This window comes from Geotrypetes seraphini, chromosome 5 (assembly GCF_902459505.1).
Source record: "Geotrypetes seraphini chromosome 5, aGeoSer1.1, whole genome shotgun sequence".
Taxonomy (NCBI): Eukaryota; Metazoa; Chordata; class Amphibia; order Gymnophiona; family Dermophiidae; genus Geotrypetes; species Geotrypetes seraphini.
Genome location: NC_047088.1, coordinates 192,719,433 through 192,741,670, shown reverse-complemented (window position 1 = coordinate 192,741,670; position 22,238 = coordinate 192,719,433). Strand labels below are relative to the sequence as shown.

The 22,238-nt window shown below is 41.7% G+C and overlaps 1 protein-coding gene across 4 annotated transcripts in view; it reads right to left on the bottom strand.

The window, feature by feature from the left end:
• Nucleotides 1-5,956: 5,956 nt before the first annotated feature.
• The window catches only part of PRKRA (protein activator of interferon induced protein kinase EIF2AK2), a 77,902-nt gene continuing 61,620 nt past the window's right edge, over nucleotides 5,957-22,238 (bottom strand). For all 4 annotated transcript variants that reach the window (XM_033945641.1, XM_033945640.1, XM_033945642.1 and 1 more), the window contains 5 exons: nucleotides 19,232-19,310; nucleotides 18,739-18,856; nucleotides 16,950-17,047; nucleotides 12,029-12,203; nucleotides 5,957-6,759 (listed from right to left, as the gene is read on the bottom strand). In XM_033945641.1, coding sequence (XP_033801532.1) covers nucleotides 6,602-6,759; nucleotides 12,029-12,203; nucleotides 16,950-17,047; nucleotides 18,739-18,856; nucleotides 19,232-19,310 — 628 coding nt within the window. In that variant the 3' untranslated portion in view covers nucleotides 5,957-6,601. The remainder of the gene's footprint in view (nucleotides 6,760-12,028; nucleotides 12,204-16,949; nucleotides 17,048-18,738; nucleotides 18,857-19,231; nucleotides 19,311-22,238) is intronic.

Below are 22,238 nucleotides of genomic sequence, written 5' to 3'. Positions count from 1 at the left end.
GCAGCATTATTGTTTCCTCTACCCCCTTTCCCTTCCCACAGTCGCGACTACAAACGCGGGCCCGAGTCCTTTCCCGGCCCCCCCCTCCCTTCCCACGGGTGCGACTACACATGGCGATTAAAGCAGCGTGTCCAGCAGTCTTCACAAGCTGCTTCGGGTCCTTCTACTGGCCTGATTTACTCTGGCACGTCCGGAGCAAATCAGGGCAGTAGAAGGGCCCGAAGCAGCGTGTGAAGACTGCTGGACACGCTGCTTAAATCGCCAGTCGGGGCCGCGGTAAGGGAAGGGGGGCAGCGGCAAAGGACTTGGGTGCCAGGCAGCGGAAATCTTCTTCTACCTTGCCTCTCCTCCACCGTCGGGAGTCAGCGCTAGGAGCTTTAACGGCTGGTGGTTGCGCATTGAAACAATCCCGCGCCTCTTTGAAAACTGTCACGCCGCTGGAGCCGGGAGGCGACGGAGAGTCGCGCATGTGCACTTCCTAGCTTCAGCTCACGGAAAACAGACGCACGCTTAGGAAGTGCGCATGCGCGGCTTACCGTTTTATTATATTAGATATCTGTATACGTACAGCCTGTGTTATCAGATAAGATATTCATTGTATGGTTTCGGTGATGCAAAATTCATGGCCCTGCAACATTTTTCCTGTTGTTTCAAAAAAAAGAAACAAAAACTACATTTGGCAGCTCAGGAGAATGCTCGATTCTGACTTACAGAGATTTATTCGTTTTATTTATCTTTTGACATACCTGTGAATTTGGCAAAATTGGGATCTGTGTGATTAGGTTTTACTCCTCTTCTTTCCCTCATATATAATTAAATAATAGGTAAATAAGAACTTCCAAAAGTTAATTATGAGAATAATTTCATTCATCATAAATAAGTAATCACTAAATCTCGATTCCAAAGGCTTTTAAAGCATAGCACTTTTCTGGAAGTCCCACTTCTACTTATATGCCATTGTTCATGCCTTAAAATGAATACATTTAGTAAATCAATGTAAATTACATATACCCTTGTTCATATTTACAGTTAAAAATAATCTTTGTAAAGTACTATGATTTTTTTTTTTAATTATAGAGAAATAGCTGCTTACCACACTGTTGTATTATGTGTTGAGGAACTTGGTTGCAGCCTTTAAGTAGATGCATTGTTTCATTTACAATAAAGATCATACAACTCATTAAACTTTGACTATATACCAAACCCCTGTCCATTTCTTGATGTTTTCTCTTTCTTTCCAAAGTGCTTGAAATCCCAGACTTTACATTCAAACATTGCTTTATTTATTAACTGCACCAAATATACAGACTTTTGTTTAGCTTAGTATAAAGATGCTTTGACTTAACAGCTTAAATGTTTACCAAGTGTATATATAGCTTCAAGCTACAATACATCCTGAAAAACAGTGGCAGCTGCTGTTAAGGTTAGATAGTGCTGTTAAATCACCAGCATGCCTCTCCTTTTTATAGGAAAACATTTCTCGGTATCTGCAGCAGAGTAGAGGAAAGGAGAGAAATGGGAAAATGCTCTGGAGAAGAAAGGTCCTTTGTTCAGTATTCTTCCTATAACCAGATCTCATGTATTGTACAATTGTGTTCAAACATTTGGGCGCTGATGCAATAACCTACACCAGGGGTAGGCAATTCCAGTCCTTGAGAGCCGGAGCCAGGTCAGGTTTTCAGGATATCCACAATAAATATGCATGAGATAGATTTGCATCTCAAGGAGGCAGTGCATGCAAATCTATCTCATACATATTCATTGTGGATATCCTGAAAACCTGACCTGGCTCTGGCTCTCGAGGACTGGAATTGTCTACCCCTGACCTATACCATCCCTTAGGGCAGTGGTTTATTCAAGATTTTCCTTTACTACTCTCAACTCCTGCTGGAGGAAGAATTTTTAGTGTTGAAAAATCAGTGGGAAAATTACTGTGCTTTTTCCTTGTCACATTGTGCTGAAGCTTTACCACAGGTAGCGTAAAGATGGAAAGCTGGAGCAAAAAGGTCATCTGAGGTCATGCAGTATTTTACTACAGCAGAGTCAAGGCCCAGGTGGGCTGAAAATGCTATCAAGCTCAGGACACTTCTAGCTAAGACACTCAGCATAGGGAGGCACTGGACAACTATTTTTAAGAGCAACCCCGAATCAATATTAAGTACTTGGCTCAAGAAGGCATACAACTGTATCCTTTCACTGCTGCTGTTTTGAAAAAGGGTGGTGCCCGACACCTAATGGAACATGGCATTACAACACACTGCTCGGGGTCAGTCTACTAAGTAAGGCAATGCTTTTACCTTATTTGGTATATTGATCCCTACTGCATCACTAGGGTTAGGTACTCCCATTTTCAAAGATGACAGCAGTGAGAGAAGTATGTCATTGAATACCCTTCCAGTTCTGGCAAGTACAATTAGTCCATAGGGGATCCAGTCCACTAGTACAAAGGCTCTACTAATTATCATTTCTATAGCACTGCTAGATGTAAACAACACTCTACATTAACATGTAAGAGACAATCCCTGCTCAATAGAGCTTACAATCTAATTAAAACAGGACAAATAGGGGTTAGGGAGTTTCAAAGAGAGAATAATAAAACAGACATGGGTACTTTACAACTGAGTGGGAGTTAAGAGTTAAAAGCAGCCTCGAAAAAGTGGGCTTTTAGCCTAGATTTGAAGACAGCCAGAGATGGCGCTTAACGTACCAACTCAAGCAGTCTTTTCAATGCATGCAGTGCAGCAAGATAGAAGGGATGGAGTCTGGCGTTGGCAGTAGAGAAGGGCACAGATAGCCTTATTCAATGAACGGACCTCCTTGACTCAGGGAATCCAGGCCAAGAGTGCAGGGAGAGTTAACGGAGGTTGGGGGGGGGGTCAGAAAATTTGTCCTTTATTTAATTTTAACCCTTTATTTGGCAGATGGTGAAAAAGGCTGCTTTATGTAACTTGATGTTAAACAAGAACAACAATACCAAGTAACAGGCATTTGGAGGTACAGAATGATCTCCCATAAGAGCCATAGAAACACATGTTGCTTCTGAGCAACAATGCTAAATAAAGGGTTAAAAGTCTCTGTGCAAGTCAGTCATTGCTCCTACACTGACAGACAGGGAGACATTTTACTTGTGATGCAGCAAACAGCTGGTAATGACCATGGGAGTGAGCAGTTTTTTTTCTATCAGTATACATTTTTTTTCTTTTTAATGCCACTGTAATTTGCATACCATTAGATTATTGAATTAGGAGTAAAAGGTTTTTATAGCATATATTTTTGAGTGCTGAAACTGAGCTCAGCATTCTAACACACCACTTATTGGTATTTGCACTGCAGTTTTCTCCTCACTTAACAGTGAGGAGAAAACTGCAGTGCAAATACAGCAGGAGGATCCCAAGATGAATACAGTACTGCAGACCCAACACTGGAAGTAGCTAAGCCCGTGTAAGGAGAAATTAGGTTCTTTTCTGCTAATTTTCTTTCATTTAGTCCTTCCAGACCAGCACAGAGCAGATGGGTTTATGCTACTCTGCCAGCAGGTGGAGACAGACAATGACTTTTGGTAGTACAAGTGTGCTGTACAGTCCCATCTACAATCAGTCTGATGAATAGCCAAGCAGAAACTAACTAGGCTGAAAACATTTGAACTCTACTCTCACATGGAAAAGACAAAGGAAATGTCCAAATTGGACATGTGAACACTGTTGGATACTGATTAGAACAAACAACCTTCAAAAAGTCCCCACGGTTCACCAGCTAAACCAGACAAACCAAATGCCACTGCTCTTATACGCCAACAACCAAAACAAAAACCATACTGCAGAAAAACAGTACTGCAAAAAAACATCAAAATATACAACAGTTAAGGGACACTAAAGGAGAAATTAGGTTCTTACCTGCTAATTTTCTTTCTTTTAGTCCCTCCAGACCTGCACAGACTGCAGGTCTGGAGGGACTAAAAGAAAGAAAATTAGCAGATAAGAACCTAATTTCTCCTTTAGTGTCCCTCAACTGGCACAAAACAGATGGGATGTACCAAAGCAGTACCCATCATGGGTGGGACCCCCAAAGGGCAGCAAAACTCACTCCCTAGAGAACTCCAGGAATGGAGGCCAACACAAAATGGCCTGCAATTCAGAAATGTGCCTCTTGGAAGTAATGGCCACCAGGAAGAAATGGTAACCCGTCTTAAGAGTAAGGTCCTTCAATGTTCAGGAGCCAAGAGTCTCAAAAGGAGGACAAACCAGCACAGAAAGAACCAGATTGAGATCCTAGGATGGCGCTGAAGGATGAACCGGCGGCTAAAGCAATTTTGCCGCTCTCAAGAATCGAATCACATCCGGAGAAGCAGCCAAACATCAACCATGCAACAGACTGTGAAAAGAAGACAAAAGCTGAAATCTGAACCCTGAGGGATGACCAGGCAAGGTCTCGCTCCAGGCTATCCTGCAAAAACTCGAAGATGTGAGGCAAAGACGCATGAAAGGGAACCATGCCACACATGAAACACCACTCCTCAAAAAGATACCAAATGTGCACATAAGCTTGAGAGGTAGAAAGTATCAGAAACCCTAAGAGGGTGGAGATCACCTTATACAAATATCCTCTCTTAGGTGTTCCCTTTCAAGATCCAAGCCATACGACCTGGATCCTAGTGAATTTGAGAATACAAAAATGACTGCAACCAACCTGTGTAAAACCGGACTGGAAAACAACACAACTACAGCAAATCAATTAACAAGCAAACAGATAACTACATAGAAATAGGGTGGGCCCTGGATTAGTCTGCTGTGACCAAGGGAAAGAAAATTATCAGGTTAAGACCTAATTTTCCCTTCCGTCATCAGATGAATCCAGATGAATGGGATGTAGCAAAGCAATCCTTAACTAGGGTGGGAAGAAGTCACCCCCCTCCACCCTCGAGAACACACTGAAGGAAGCGTTGCTCCTCGCTGCAACATCCACCCAGTCTCTAACTGGGTTTCCACAAGTATTTTTTTAGGAGGAGGAAGAGGAGACAAGAGCTGAAAGGAGCAGGGCAAAGGGAATGGACAGGGAACTAGCACCACCAGCTATGCCCCACAGCAGGCACCCAGCAAGCCTTATTCCCATGCTCAACTGAACTAGAAACTAGAACAGGAGCAGCCCAGGGCCAAGGTCCAAATACAAAGCCAGGGACTAAGAAGTCCATTCACTAATATGCTGGAGAAAGAGTACTAGGAAGCCAGGGAGCATGCCATTCTATATATATCATGCAGTTCAGTGCTCTCTCACTCTGCCTGATGGTAGATGGGGGCAACCCATCCGCTTGGATTCATCTGCGGCTGATGACAGAAAAATAAAATATTTTCTCACTCAACACATAGTTAAGCTCTTGAACTTGTTGCCAAAGGATATGATAAAATCATTTAGCATAGCTGATTTAAGAGATTTAGGCCAATTCCTGGAGGTAAAGTCCATAAACTATTATTAAGGTAGACCCTGGGGAAAGCCACTGCTTATTCCTGGAGTTGGTAGCATGGAATCTTGCTACTTTTTGAGAATCTGCCAGGTAGTTGTAACCTGACTTGAGCATGATTAGTAGCAGGATAAAATAGGGGAAGGCAAAGTAGCAAGAAAGAACAAAAGTACACAAAGTGAGAGGACCCTGGATTGAGGAGAGCGAGAGAGAGAGATAAGCAAGACAGAATAGTGCCAGATTACAGCACAGGCAAACTAATGACTAGGGTCCAAATATTTAGGGAGGATCCTGTCAGATGACAGCCCTAACCTCCTAAGTTCTGAGCACAAATGTCTATTTTTTAAGGATTGTACAGATTTTAGCATTAAATGTGTGGGAGTCAATAGGATGACAAAGTTATCATGAAGTTGTATACCTGTCGACTAATCCGAGAAGTTTCACATTTATGCTGCCCAAGTTCACACTTAATATGAAAATACAGACAAACTGAAATTTCAATATCCTTAAAAACAATTTATTATATGTCCAGTATCCTAATTACATATTTCTTTGTGTAAAACTGTGTTTGAATTTTTCTGTGGGCTCTCTAAAATTTCATGATTTATACAAGATTAAACTGGGAAGCAAACTAAAATGGGAAAATAAAGAAATGCCAAGCTCCTTTTCAAAGCTATGCCAAAAATATAAAAGGCTCTCAGCCTAATAATACATGACTTCCTTCACATTATTCATTTGTTGGTTGGTTTCTTGCCTCTCTATTGTACTTTTGGTTTACATTTTTCTCAATTCCATAGCATCATCTACATAGATTTCTATAAAGGTGTGTTGCTGGTTACTGCAATAAATCAGTCCCAAATTAAAAACTTAAGGCCCTCTTTTATCAAGCCATGGTAGAGAGAGAAACCAAAGCTCATTCAATCCCTAAGGGCTTCTTTGCATTTACCACACCGGCATGTGGTATTCGACTTGATAAAAGAGGCCTTAAGATAGCAGATTTAACCATTCTATGGCATTACATAATTGCATTGGGACAAATGTGCTGGCAGACTTAATATCACAAATTAACTACAGCCCAGGTAAAACATTCCACATAACAAAAAAATATATTTTTAAATGCTGTCATTAGCAGGGAGTGCTCTCAATCTACATTCTTGTAGCCATGATTTTTAAATATTGTAGTGCATTGTGGGCAGCATCATTGTGGGCATTGCCGCAGGAGATCCCCGTCCCATGGCATATGGTGACTGGAGTTGTTGAAAGTTCAGCCAAACATTGGTAGTGTCCATTTACACTCAGCTCCTCTGAAAGAAGTCAAACAGAATATTATTAGGAGCTTGTACCATGGCCTCGTTAAAATTAGAAAATGAGAAAAGATCACCAAAAGAACAGCAGAACTAAGAATTTTAGATCGTCGCCCACCAAATCAGAAATTTTATAAATCTTTCAAAAGTAAGTAATTATTCTTGAGTTAAAAATTCCAACCATCAAATAAGATGAATAAACAGCTACCAATCTGATCAGGATATGTAGCTGCCCCATATGCTAACATATTGTTAAATAACTCAAAGAATACTTGCCCTAATTTTACATCAAATTATCTATATCTTGAAAAATAAACTCGTTTTTCCATTTTAGGACTAGATTTACTAAAGTGTACTATCACTTGGGGCCTGCAGTAATTAACAAGTGTTCCATTTTATACAATGAGATCTATTTGCAATTCTAACGTGAATTGCACAATTTAGTAAATCTAGCCCTTTTGTGTGTATTTTAATTTAAGCTCTTGTTCTTCTTTGAGCTTTAAGACTGAAAGAGTAAAAAAAAACTCAGTATAAAACCAATGACTAATATTTCCATAATCTGAACTTTTCTAGGCCAATTTTGTGCAGAACATCTGAGGAATACAATTCAAACATCTAATCAGTCAAATATTCAGCAGCATTATACCTACAGCAAGTGCTGCTGAATATACAAGTATAAATTGTACTATATGGTTAAATTTAGAAGTGCAGAATATCAGGGCTCTTACACATATACCATATATACTTGAATATAATTCGAGACCCCCATTCCCCCCCAAAAAAGAGGAAAAAAAAAATGGTTGACTTGAATACAAGTTGGACGGCTTAATATTCAAGTGCCCCATCAGGCTCTGCACCCAGCCCCCTTCCTTCCTTCCCTACCCCCCAGCTTCCTGACTGGCTCCCGCAAATTTTTATCAGAATTAATGGGAGCCAGTCAGGAAGCTGCTCAGTGCCGAGCAGCAGCTGAAGAAACCCGATCTCACAGTAGCCACCCATCGACCGGGTTAGCAGAAGAGCAGGAGTGCAGAAAGGTATGATAGACAGGGCAGGGAGGGAGGCAGAGTCCAGAGCCTGGCGGCGGCCTGAAATTATTCTGAGAGGGAAGCGCTGGCCTAAATATAAACTGGGACCCCCATTTTTGGGCCAGTTGGCCCAAAAATCCCAGGTTACATTTGAGTATATATGGTAAGCAGGGCTGTGGAGTCAGTACACCAGACCTCCGACACCAGCTTCTCTATTTTTTCTACCGTCCAACTTTGATTCCTAATATATATAGTAAATCTAAGAAATTTGATCGATTACACAAACACAGGATATTTCTTTTATGTAACATAGAAACATGAGTGCAGATAAAGGCCAAATGGCCCATCTAGTCTGCCCACCCATAGTAACCATTATCTCTTTCTCTCTCTGATAGATCCCACGGGCCTATCCAAGTCTCCATCTCCACCATCTCTTCCGGGAGACTGTTCCACGCATCTACTACCCTTTCTGTAAAAAAATATTTCCTTAGATTACTCCGGAGCCTATCACCTCTTAACTTCATCCTATGCCCTCTCATTCCAGAGCTTCCTTTCAAATGAGACTCCTCCATTCATGCGCATTTACATCATGTAGATATTTAAATGTCTCATATCTCCCCTCTCCCACCTTTGCAATCTGTAAGTCTATCCCCATATGCCTTATGACGAAGACCACACACCATTTTAGCCTTCCTCTGGACAGACTCCATCCTTTTTATATCTTTTTGAAGGTGCAGCCTCCAGAATTGTACACAATATTCTAAATGAGGTCTCACCAAAAAGTCTTATACAGGAGCATGAATACCTCTTTTTTCCTACTGGCCATACCTCTCCCTATGCACCCTAGCATCCTTATAGCTTTCGTCGTCACCTTTTCAACCTGTTTGGTCACCTTAAGATCATCACATACAATCACACCCAAATCCTGCTCCTCTGTAGTGCACATAAGTTCTTCACCCATAAACTGTACCGTTCACTCGGTTTTTTGCAGCTCAAATGCATGACCTTGCATTTCTTAGCATTAAATTTTAGTTGCCAAATTTCAGATCATTCCTCAAGCTTCGCCAGGTCTTCATGTTATTCACACCATCCTAGGTATCTACTCTTGCAGATTTTGGTATCATCTGCAAAGAGGTAAATCTTACCCGACAGTCCTTCAACAATATCGTTTATAAAAATGTTAAAAAGAACAGGCCCAAGAACAGAACCTTAAGGCTTATCACTGGTAACATCCCTTTCCTCAGAGCGATCTCCATTGATCACTACCCTCTGAAGTTTGAACAATGAACCTGAACAAAAAAAAAGCCATATTCTAATATTCGCCTGGGCAATTGTTATTAACACGACCTGGAAATTGGTACGATGAGCGAGAAAAGGGACTTGGGAGTACTGTTCGACAAGTCGATGAAGCCGTCTGCGCAATGTGCGGCGGTGGCAAAAAGGGCAAACAGAATGCTAGGAATGATTAATCGGAAAAGGTTATCATGCTGCTGTAACAGGCCATGGTGTGCCTTCACATGAAGTACTGCGTCCAGCACTGGTCGCCATACATGAAGGAGGACACGGTACTACTCGAAAGAGTCCAGAGAAGAGCGAATAGTGTGTAAAATCATGGAAACTTTAATTAAACGCAAATTAGACACGATCCTGTATGAGGGAAATCTACAGGATCCCAATCAACATGGATTCACCAAGGGTAGGTCCTGCCAATCCAATCTCATCAGCTTCTTTGACTGGGTGACAAGGAAGCTAGACTTGGGAGAATCTATGGACATCGTGTACCTGGATTTCAGTAAAGCATTTGATAGCGTCCCACACCGCAGGCTGTTGAGCAAAATGAAATCGATGGGGTTAGGAGAAACACTTACTACTTGGGTCAAGGATTGGCTAAGCGGAAGACTTCAAAGGGTAATGGTTAACGGTACCCTCTCTAAAACATCAGAGGTGACCAGCGGAGTATCGCAGGGTTCAGTCCTGGGCCCACTCCTTTTCAACATTTTCATAGGGGATCTGACTCAGGGGCTTCAGGGTAAAATAACATTATTCGCCGACGATGCTAAACTATGCAATACAGTAAGTGAATGTAATTTACAGGATAGTATGACACAGGACCTGCTTACATTGGAAAGATGGTCCTCTACCTGGCAACTGGGCTTCAACGCTGGGAAATGTAAGGTTATGCATCTCGGTAACGGTAATCCATGCAGAAATTACACCTTGAATGGGGAAACTTTAACTAGTACTTCGGCGGAACGAGACCTAGGAGTAATCATCAGTGCAGACATGAAAACTGCCAATCAAGTGGAGAAGGCTTCATCTAAAGCAAGGCAAATGATGGGATGTATCAGTAGAAGCTTTGTCAGCAAGAAGCCTGAAGTCATAATGCCATTGTACAGAACCATGGTGAGACCTCATCTGGAATACTGTGTACAATTTTGGAGACCTCATTACCGTAAAGATGTGCTCAGAATCGAGTCGGTTCAACGGATGGCCACCAGGAGGATCTTGGGTCTCAAAGGTCTCTCATACGAGGAGAGACTAAACAAACTACAGCTCTACACTCTAGAAGAACGTAGGGAGAGGGGAGACATGATTGAGACATTTAAATACATCACAGGACGTATCGAGGTGGAAGATGATATCTTCTTTCTCAGGGGACCCTCTGCCACCAGAGGGCATCCGCTCAAACTCAGGGGCGGGAAATTTCGTGGCGACATAAGGAAGTACTTCTTCACAGAAAGAGTGGTTGACCGTTGGAATGAGCTTCCAGCGCAGGTGATCGAGGCCAACAGCGTGCTGGACTTCAAGAATAAATGGGATACATATGTGGGATCCCTACAAGGGTCAGAGGAGGAAAGAGGGGATCCCTAAGAGAGTCAATCTGATAAATAGTCACTAGGTATAGATTTAAGAGGAAGGGACAGTACGGTGGGCAGACTTGATGGGCTATAGCCCTTTTTCTGCCGTCATCTTCTATGTTTCTAATAAAATGGTTAAGGGGTTGGAGGAGGCGAAAAGGGCGAACAGAATGCTAGGAATGATTAAGAAGGGGATCACAAACAGATCAGGGAAGGTTGTCATGCCGCTGTACCGAGCCATGGTCCGCCCCCACCTGGAATACTATGTCCAGCACTGGTCGCCGTACATCAAGAAGGACACAGTACTACTCGAAAGGGTCCAGAGAAGAGTGACTAAAATGGTTAAGGGGCTGGAGGAGTTGCCATATGGTGAGAGGTTAGAAAAACTGGGCCTCTTCTCCCTTGAAAAGAGGGAGACTGAGAGGGGACATGATCGAAACATTCAAGATAATGAAGGGAATAGACTTAGTAGATAAAGACAGGTTGTTCACCCTTTCCAAGGTAGAGAGAACAAGAGGGCACTCTCTAAAAGTTAAAAGGGGATAGATTCCGTACAAACGTAAGGAAGTTCTTCTTCACCCAGAGAATGGTGGAAACTGGAACGCTCTTCTGGAGGCTGTTATAGGGGAAAACACTCTCCAGGGATTCAAAACAAAGTTAGATAAGTTCCTGCTAAACCAGAACATACGCAGGTAAGGCTAGACTCAGTCAGGGCACTGGTCTTTGACCTAAGGGCCGCCACGGGAGCGGACTGCTGGGCACGATGGACCACTGGTATGACCAAGCAGCAGCAATTCTTATGTCTTCTGAAATCTAGGGTGGGCGATTAATGGAGGTATTTATTTCCTCCTGCTCTCCTTCCTGTGATGACTGTTTCTCTTCTCTTCCCTGCCCCCCATGATTTCATCTTCCATCATGCCTCCTGCAGTAACTGGCTTTGCACTCCACCCTCTCCTCCCCCCAAATCTCTTTTATTACCTTGTCTTTAAGTTATGGTGCTAGGCTGGTGCAAGTGCACTAGCAACAGAATAGGGAGAATTCCTTCCTAAGAAGGCATCCCCAGCTCGGAACAAGCCGGCTCCAAGCATCAGTGACCGATCAGAGCAGGATTGGACAGATATAGAAAATATTTAAAACAGACTCATATTTCTAAAGGTAGCAGTGAAAGCACATAATGGACTGGGGACCTAAGATTAGAAAAATTAAAAATATAAAAAATAAAAGCTAGCTAAAACTTATCTAGTAGTTAAAGGAATGTCTGGTTTCTATCTACTCTTTTTTATCATGATCTAATCACTGATCAGGAGCCAGTCAAGATGACACATCAACAGAACTGTACATTTTATTGCATGATTTCCACAGTAGAGCTGAGTGAGGGTATCATACCTATATCCAAATATGTTACAGCAAAGTCTTGTTCCTCTGCCACTTCGCCAAGCATTTTGGCATAGTCGGTGTTAGGAATACTGAGCGAGCTCCTTTTCAGCAATGTAATTTTCTCACCCGTTGAATTCTTCAGGGAATCCCATGTACATCTGATGTTGTTTCCTATAGCATTTGCCTGAAACATTTAAGGGATGTTATTTACAATGTACAGTACAATAAAGAAAATCTATTTATCATATCCATGTATGGTTAAAACATACTTAAGTCAAGAAGCAACTTGCAGACAAACCTCTCTGAAGCTTTCCATCAAGACGTTCCATTTTATTTTATGGCTATACTGAAGGTTTATAATCCTCCAAGATCACTGTGATCAGCAGATGTAATGACTTTACACAAGATGCACTTTAAAGATACCAAAACCTACATATGTTTTATTGCGGACCCTGTGGAGTGGAACCATTTTTCCAATTTAAATTAGAAAGCTATCAGATATGAGGATTTTAAAGCACAATTAAAAGCAATTTTTTTTAAGGCTGAACTCTGATATGGAGCATGCCGAGTTGTTGATAATTGTAGTCTGACTATTAACGAGTCTGTAATGACAGAGAACTTGGAATATAGGGTAAGGATTTTCTGAATTTATATTTTAGTCTACTAAACATTTGACAAGAGCCACATATAGTATGACCATTTAATTATATAGCTCCCAGTGATCTCAACTCAGGCAGTACTGATGGGCATAGCATTTCCTTTAAATCCCTAGTCCTACAATGGGCGATCTTTAAAGTTTAGTCTTTAAAGGTCTCTCCCACTTTCAAAATTTGCCAATATTTTCTCAAAATACGTGCCACTTAAAAACTAAGTTGAAGAGAATGTCAAAATACGTGTAGCTCTTTCCCAGTAACAAAAGTGTAGTATATGGACTGCACTACAATATTCTGTAATCCTATGGATAAGCGAAAATATACACTGAAATACACACTGTAAATCTGATTGTGTGATCTATTGCATTAGATGCCCTTATGATAAGATATATGTTTTTCAGACATCATGATACTTTAACATAAGATTAACTGAACATAAAAGCAAAATTGTGAGACACTGCAGAGAAGCACCTTTAGTGAATCACTGCAATCAATCAAGACATGATTTTTCAATGATGAAACCTTGGTTTTGGATCCGATACCAAGTGGAAGGAGAGGTGGAGATGATAAAAAAATTTTTGCACAGCATCAGCAGCCCTGGATATTCAAACTAAAATCCGTATCACCTTTGGGTGACATAATGAAACAGCTGTTTAAAGCAGAGGGTATCCTGACTGGCTAACAGCATGTTGATGTGGGTTATGTAATGACATATGATGCCATTTTATGTGAGAGCGTCAGTGATAGAAGAGTTCATATGCTTTAGCGTGGGTAACGTCTGCCTGTATTTATAAATACATGATAGCTTTGAACATTTGAATTGATACTTTTATTTTTAGAACCTGGACAAGTTGCTTTAACATAAGCCCTGATGCAGCAGCTAGTAGTGCTGCAAAAAGCTGGCTGTGTAGGCTCTAAGAAACGGTAGCTCTAAGGAGAAGAAATGACATGGAAGTAGTGGCTTGGAGATTGAAAAAGTTCTATTGAGAATTCTTCTTTTCGGTATCCAATCATTAAAAAGGAGAAATTAGGTTATTACCTGCTAATTTTCTTTCTGCTAGCCTGTAGACTGGTATAGTCTTTACGAATGGGTAATATACCTCACTGCGACCAGCAGGTGGAGACTGAGAACAAAACTTGTATATTAGAATAGACTCCCCCCTAGCAATTCAGTCTGCCGAATAGCCAAGCAGAACCTAGGAGACTACAACTGAAAATAGTAACACATACTCTGAACAGGAGTGTAAAAACAACAAACACTTGTAAACAACTGTTGGAACATGTGTAGAACTAAACCTTAGCATAGAAAATATCCCCACAGCTCACCAGCTAAGCCATAGCCGCTGTTCTTAACTCTCTCCGGCCCTAGAAAAATACTAGAACTCGCAGAAAAACCAAAATCTGCCCACGAGCAAAACAAAAACCCGCAATCACCACACAAAGACAGATAGGGTGGGGGACTATACTGGTCTACAGGCTAACAGAAAGAAAATTAGCAGGTAAGAACCTAATTTCTCCTTCTGTAACGCCTGTGAGACCGGTATAGTCCTTACGAATGGGACGTACCAAAGTAGTAACTATCAAGGGTGGGACCCCCGAAGGGCCGACACCAGAACACGCTCACCGAACACCATGTTCTGACGCGCCTGAACAAAAGAATGCAGAGAAGACCAAACTGCAGCCTTGCAAATATTAACTGGAAGCACTAGAGAAGACTCAGCCCCCAAGAAGCCACCTGACCCCAAGTGGAATGAGCCTTGAGAAAGTCTGGAACATGCTTTTTCTTCAGAAGGTAAGCGGAAGCAATAGTCTCCTTGATCCAGCATGCAATAGTAGCCTTGGAAGCACCATCCCCCTTACAAGGACCCGCTAGAAGGACAAAGAGATGATCTGTCTTTCTGATCTCCTGGGTCTTCTGTACATAAGAGTGAAGAACCCGACTGACATCCAACTTGGGCAACTGTCTCTGCTTGGAAGATCCCTCTCGATGACCTAACACCGGGAGGATCACTGCCTGATTGACATGAAAAGGAGAAACTATCTTAGGAAGAAAGGAAGGCAACCCACTCCCTAGAAAATTCCAGGAAGGGAGCCCTACAAGAGAACGCCTGCAGCTCAGAAACAAGTTTAGCAGATGTAACTGTCACCAAGAAGACCACTTTAAGAGTAAGGTCCTTCAAAGAGCAGACGCCCAAAGGTAGATGCACCAGAACAGACAGAACTAGATTCAGATCCCAAGATGGAATAGAGGATCACACGGGAGACTTGAGCAATTTGGCCGCCTGCAAGAAGCGAATCAAATTATGAATGGCAGTCAAACGCTGACCTTTCAACAACCCACGAAAGGCTGACAAGGTCGCAAGCTGAACCTGGAGAGAAGACCAAACCAGTCCCCTGTCTAGGCCAACCTGCAAGAACTCTAAGATGGAAGCATGAAAAGAGACCACTCCATGCACAGCACAGCACACCACTCCTCAAATATATGCCAAACCTTCGCATAAGCCCAAGAGGTAGAAGCCTCCAGGACCCCAAGAGGGTTGAGATCACTTTATCTGAATACCCCTTCTTACCTAGGCGATCCCTTTTAAGAGCCAAGCCGTAAGACAGAAGGGATCCAGATCGAACATTGGAATGGGACCCTGAGTCAGAAGGTTGGTCGAGAACGGCAGACGAACGGAACCGCCACCAGATGCCTCACCAGATCCATGTACCACGATCACCTGGACAAATCCGGAGCCACCAGAATCACAAGGCCTGGATGTCTAACTATGCAGAGAAGAACTGTGCCCACTAATGGCCACAGAGAGAACACATATAACAGCCCCTTCATTGGCCATGGTTGAACCAGAACATCCAGACCCTCGGCCTGACCGTCTCTGTGATTACTGAAGAAGCGGGGTGTTTTCACGTTGACACCCGTGGCCATCAGATCCATGTGGAGCTGACCCCAAGACTGCACTTGAAACGCTACATGGCTCAGACACCACTCTCCGGGATCTAGGGCATGATGACTCAGAAAGTCCACCTGAATATTCTCTACGCCCGCTATGTGGGAAGCCGAGATGTCCTGAAGATGAGACTCTGCCCAGAGCCGCAACCTGCACCACCAAAATGCTCCTGGTGCCCCCCTGATGATTGACATAGGCCACCGCCGTGGCATTGTCCGAAAGAACCCTGACTGACTTGCCCATCAGAAAGGACTGGAAGGCTAACAGTGCCAGATGGAAGGCTCTGGTCTCTAAGACACTGATCGACCAGGAAGCCTCCTCTGTGGATCAGGTACCCTGAGCTGAGAAGACTGGCATCCGTGAGTAGCACCGTCCACTGTGGCTGGTCCAGACTCACCCGTTGTACAAGATGAGAGGTCTGGCGCCACTAACGAAGACAGCAATGAGCCAAGCCCCGAAGAGGAACAGGATGATCCAGATTGTGTCTCTGAGGCGACTACCTCTGAAGAAGAGCATACTGAAGAGGACGCATGTGGGCCCGAGCCCACCTCACCATGTCGAGGGAAGCCGCCTTTCTTCCAAAGATTGAGATATTTAAATCATATGCCTTATCACAAAGACCACACACCATTTTAGTAGCCTTCCTCTGGACTGACTCCATCCTGTTTATATCTTTTTGAAGGTGTGGCCTCCAGAATTGTACACAATATTCTAAATGAAGTTTCACCAGAGTCTTATACAGTTATCAATACCTCATTTTTCCTACTGGCCATACCTCTCCCTAAACAACCTAGCATTCTTCTAGCTTTCACTGTCACCTTTTCAACCTGTTTGGCCACCTTTAGATCATCACATACAATCACACCCAAGTCCCGCTCTTCTATCATGCACATAAGTTCTTCATCCCCCCAAACTGTACCGTTCCTTTGGGTTCTTGCAGCCCAAATGCATGACCTTGCATGTCTTAGCATTAAATTTTAACTGCCAAATTTCAGACCATTCTTCAAGCTTCGACAGGTCTTTCTTCATGTTATTTAAAAATCACCTGTCTTAAACTCTGAAAAAACCTGAATATAAATGATAATTAACATTTTCTCTGCATAGTGTACTTTTTTTTAATTTTGTGGTTACCATTATGTATTGTTAAAATTATATTATGTGTATATGAAAAATGAATGGAAGAAATTGCATTACAATTAGAACTATTTATTATCGGGGTGGGGTCTGAAGCGGAGCTTGAGCGGGGGTACTCAGTTGATATTTTTTAAACTTAGGGGGTACTTGGCTTGAAGAAGTTGAGAAACACTGCCTTATCGCACATATACTTACAAGAGAAAAGTTGATGTTTTCTGCAAGTAACTTTTGAAATTTGGTAACTAATTTTTCTGCAGCAATTCGTTTTGCCACTTTTTTAGTTGTCCCCGTTCCTGTATAGGGTGGGGGTGGGTGGAGAGGGAATAAAAGTCAAGAGCAATTTATTACAATCATGGCTTTCCAAAAACTTTAAACTTGAATATATAAGTTTCACGTAATCTCCAGACCCTAACAACTTTAGATGTACAGGATATGCAGAGCATTACTTTACTCAGTGATAAATTTGCTAAGATTGATTATTCCTACATAAGACAAAATTAAATATTGAAATGATTTTTAAAAAAAAACCAAAACAAAAAATACAACACACCAAAACTAAGGTAATAATGTTCATTCAAAATGGCCTGCAATTTTGTATTTCACCAGTCCTTATGTCATTTTCCTTGATTATGAGTCTCAACCTTAGAAATTCCTGGGTATAAGTTTAGGCGCCACTAGGCATGATTCTATAGATACCGCCTAACTTAAGATTGATTGATATGTGTTAAGTGCTGCACTCCTCGGGGCCAATATGCTTCCAATATGCTCTTACAGAAGGCATGAATGTAAGTGTTTGCAGCAGTTTTCCATGTAGGCATAACTCATAATACTACTAATTATTTCTATAGCACTACTAGACATGTACAACGCTGTATAAATTATATGGAGGTACTTTCTTTGTCCCTAGTGGGCTCACAATCTATCTGGCATACTGCTTGCTCCTGAGTAAAATATGCCCTATGAATACCTCAGAACTGGCATTCCCAAAAATCTGCACTGTAAACAATCTGTGGTATTGCTCAAATGAACTTTTTAACCTCCAAAGCCCCTCGAGGAAAATCTAAATCTCTCTTGTCATCGATCTAACAGGACCTTCATAATTTCTAGGGGGCTCAACAGAGTTACTGTCCTATGCAGCATAAGATGGGCTATCCACTAAATAATTTCCATATTGTTTGAGTATACCCAGCATAAAGCAACATACAGTCCAGTGATCTCAAATAAGGAGAGCTGTCAATACACAAAATCATCAGCAGTTTTAGTGTGAAATTTTTGCTGGAATTCATTACATGTTAATAATTGACCCGCCTTATAAAATATTCTACTAAAATCATACCCTCTGTTGCGTACTCCTAAAGGCCCCTCCTCCCATTCCAGGCTGAAAATTCAAATTGGCACTAATGGGCAACAAATCATTATAGTGGGAATTCTGCTTCCACATATCAGCCAGAAAAGAACACTTTGCACTGTGTCTTAAATAGGAGGGTGAAAAGTTCTTCCTAGGTGCATCGAGCAGATAAAGGTATCTTGGATAGAAAAAAAAGCAGCTCTAAAATGACTATGCCACCCAATATGGACAGTTAAATAGTGCTACGGCAGCTAACCATGAATATTCAGCAGGAGATAGTCGTCCATCTCCATTGTATATTCAAGGATAGAGGCTAGTGCGACATAACCAGTTAGCGCCAATATTCATTGACTGACCAGCTAAGTTTATATTTTATTTCTCATGCACAAAATTTCTTAAAGTCCAGGATTCAAAGTGTCTGTGTCCCATCTTTAGGGGAGGAATACAATTCATGTGAAGCTACCATGTTTGATTGCACGGGGGAGGAAGGGGGCAAGCAAGCAAAAACAATGCAAACTCTAGAAGACAAAATATTATCAGAGTAAGGTTTGTATCAGAGAATCTTCACACTAAAGTCTCTAGGAACATGTGTCTATTATTCAAACATTTACTCTGTTACAATATAATACTACATACCTGTTTCTACAAATGTTTCTAATCTGCATGTCATTGTAAATTCTCTATTATGAGGTGATCCCGATTCCTGAATTACTGTATACTCAGGAAGTCTCCATCCTTTTTTAACAGCCATTTCCTACAGAAATATGAAGCATAGAGCAGAACTGTTAAAAGCAGGATAATTACTAAATCTAAAGCATCTCTTTTCAACGTGCTTTGAAAGAAAACCAAAACAGATTTACCATGAATACCTTATGTTAAAACAACTTTTGCACATGAGCTATTGACTCCTAGTCTGCTTTTCTTTCTTTTACTAGCACCGAAACAAAATTGTCAGTTGTAGTTCCCTCATCTCCCAGCTTCTCAGAACATGCATCTTGGAGCAACTAGGTCCTGGTTTACAGAATAACCCCTAAGAGTCTATTTACTGACATTTTCAGTATAATATATTTTTAATATACAATACATAATACTTTGCAGCAAGCTGTGGAATAAAGTTAGCAAACCTTACCTGTAATGAACCAATAGGATTGGCCTGATGCTCCTTTTGTGTTGGAATATCACAGACTACAGAATTTAGCACTGGAAAGCTGAAGCATAAAAGATTTGGAACACAGACTTATAATTACAATACTTAAAAATGAAAAAATATTTCTTACAGGAGAGCTGTAATCATGAGCGTTACAAAAGGCGACATCAACACTAAGGGCTGTGTTAGGGCATTAACGCGTAGAATAGCGCGCACTACATTGAGCTGGTGTTAGTTTTAGCCTCATAGCGCACGGTGTAGCGCGCGGTAATATCCTGCGTGCCCTAAAAACGCTAGCGTACCTTAGTAAAAGGAGCCCTAAGGGGTTCTTTTACTAAGCTACGGTAAGCACTAATGCATGCTTACCACAAATTAAAAAGCACTACCTGAGTCATGATTAGGCATCCTGTGATAGTTTTGGAATCGGCACATTCTACTCATTTGGCATGTGAGTAGAGATGAAGTGAGGTTGGGCTGTGCACTGGCCAGGGAAGACATGAACATACTACCATATATACTCCTGCCTCTCTTTACTAAAACTACCAAAAAATCAAAATATATTATGGCGAGAAGCAGTAGCAGCAAGAGTGCTTTTCATCTATGGTAAAATAAATCTTATCTAGGATTGGAAAAATTCCTCTAATGCTAGTGTTAATGGCATCACAAGCAAACCAAATAGCTTCCTTCACATCTGCCGCACTCTATACTAAAAATAAACAGGGTTGCCTAACTTACACCCCACCCCCTCCCCTTTTACTAAGCTGCGATAGAGGTTTCTAATGTGGCTCAAGAGTACTAAATGCTCAGATGTTGCTCCTACGAGCGTTGCAGCCTTTAGCATTCTGGGCCATGGTAGAAACTTTCTACTGCAGCTTAGTAAAAGAGGGCCTTAATTGGCAAAATACTCTTAATAGGCTCAATAATTGGAAAAATTCTATTGTGTGATAGGCGCCGCTAGGCATAATGTGATAGGTGCCTTTGTGCACATTTTTATGGGCAGAGTGTGACTTAGACGCTGCTAAATATGATTTTCCAAAAACTTAGGCACCTGAAATGGAGACCTTTAAAACCTTCACCTACATTTCAGGCACCTGAGTTTTTACATAGATGCTGCTAGACACAACTCTGTAAACAGCGCCTAGGTGTGATTGACACGTGGATGGTGTCTATTTTTTAGGCCCCGGACAATTTAATAATAACAATAATTATTTATTTCTTGTATACCGCCAAACCAGTAAAAGGTTCTAGGCGATTCACAGCAAGATAAGTCTGAATAACCAGCCGATTTACAATACAAGAAAAGCTATTTCTAAAAGATACATAATGCCTATAGATTAAAAGTATTAACAGAACACTTAGGGGTCCTTTTATCAAGCTGCGGTAGGGGTTTAACCGCCTGCCGCGCTAGCCGCTAACGCCTGCATTGAGCAGGCATTAGTTTTTTTAGCCGGCCGCGGGGGTTAGTGCATGATGAAATGTCCAGACGCACTAACCCTGCTAGCGCGGATTGATAAAAGGACCCCTTAAGTTACAAATTTATCAAATAGTTGTGTTTTTAGTAATTTTCTAAAATTATGGTAAGATGGAACTTCTAGCATAATTTTGCCAAACCAGGTATTCAATTTAGCTGCCTGAAAAGTAAGAGTTCTCTCTAAAAATATCTTTAAGCATCATTTATAGAATCTGGGCCAAAATGCATAGCACATTGAAAGCAAAGTATTTACTTGATTATGCTGATGACTTCTATAAGTAAAAAAATTATAGTTGAATTAAAAATGAGCTTTTCTTTCAACACAGAAATCTCACATTTTATGTTCCCTTTAAGAAGAGCGCATGAGCAATTGCTAAACATTCTAGGAATGTCACTCACAGATTTTACATGGTCGCTCACAAAAATACTGGCAAATCTGTTTTTTAAAACTTGTCGCTCACATGAAAAAAAAATTTACACGCACCTGGCCAATGATAGAGATGCCATTGCAAGTCCCTACAATTAGTAGGCTCCCTTTAACAGGGCTGCAGTTTTCTACAAATGAATGCTAATCAAGTAGATACCTTCATGAGAGCAGAGTTAGCAAGCAGACAACCAATGACAATTACTTTAAACTCACAGGGAATCACAAAACATTTGCAGTCTAAACACCATCTATAGAGCAAGAATTTATTAAATATGCAGCAAAATCTCTTGGCAGACTACAACCAGGATTTCTAGCTCTTCTTTCACGCAAGACTTGATCACAATCAAAATTTAAGGGAAGGAAGATGTCTGTCCCTTGGCTCCAGCCATTCTCCCCTTGCATTCCAATCTATTCTCCCCTTGCATTCCAATCTATACTCCCCCCCCCCCCTCTATCCCCAGGCTTCTCTCTAACTGCAATCCTTAGTACCTTCTCAGACACACACCAACTGTGGTGCCAGTTCCTTCACACCACCCTCTCTCTCTGATCTATGTATGTCCTCTTTCTCACAGAAACATTGTCTATTTCTGGCAGAATTCTGCGCAAAAATTTTGAAATAATGTGCAAATTAAAAATAAAAAAAAATTCTACACACAATATTTCAAAATTTGTAGTATTTTGTATACAATTCTCCTATCCTGAGGCCTGAAATTCCTTCCTGCCTTTACCTCTCAGGTTCCAGCCTCCTCAGTTCCCTCTCTCACTCCAACTGCAGTTCTGTCTCCCTCTAAATCCCACTACTCTCTCACTTGCACCCTGCACCCCCTCCTTGGCCCCCATGGTCTGGCATCTCTCTCTCCCCACTGGTTAAGAATCTCTTCCTCCCTTCCCATTCTCTTTCTGATCTCAACTCTCTCTTCTTCTCTCTACCATCCCCCACCCCCACTTGTGGGTCCAGCATCCATGTCCCCTAACCCCACCTACCACCTCTTTCGTCTGCACCCTGAATTTCTTCCCTACTCCCCATGGTCTTGCATCTCTCCCTCTCTCTACAGTCAAGCATCTCTTCCTTCTCACTCCACTTTCTGAAG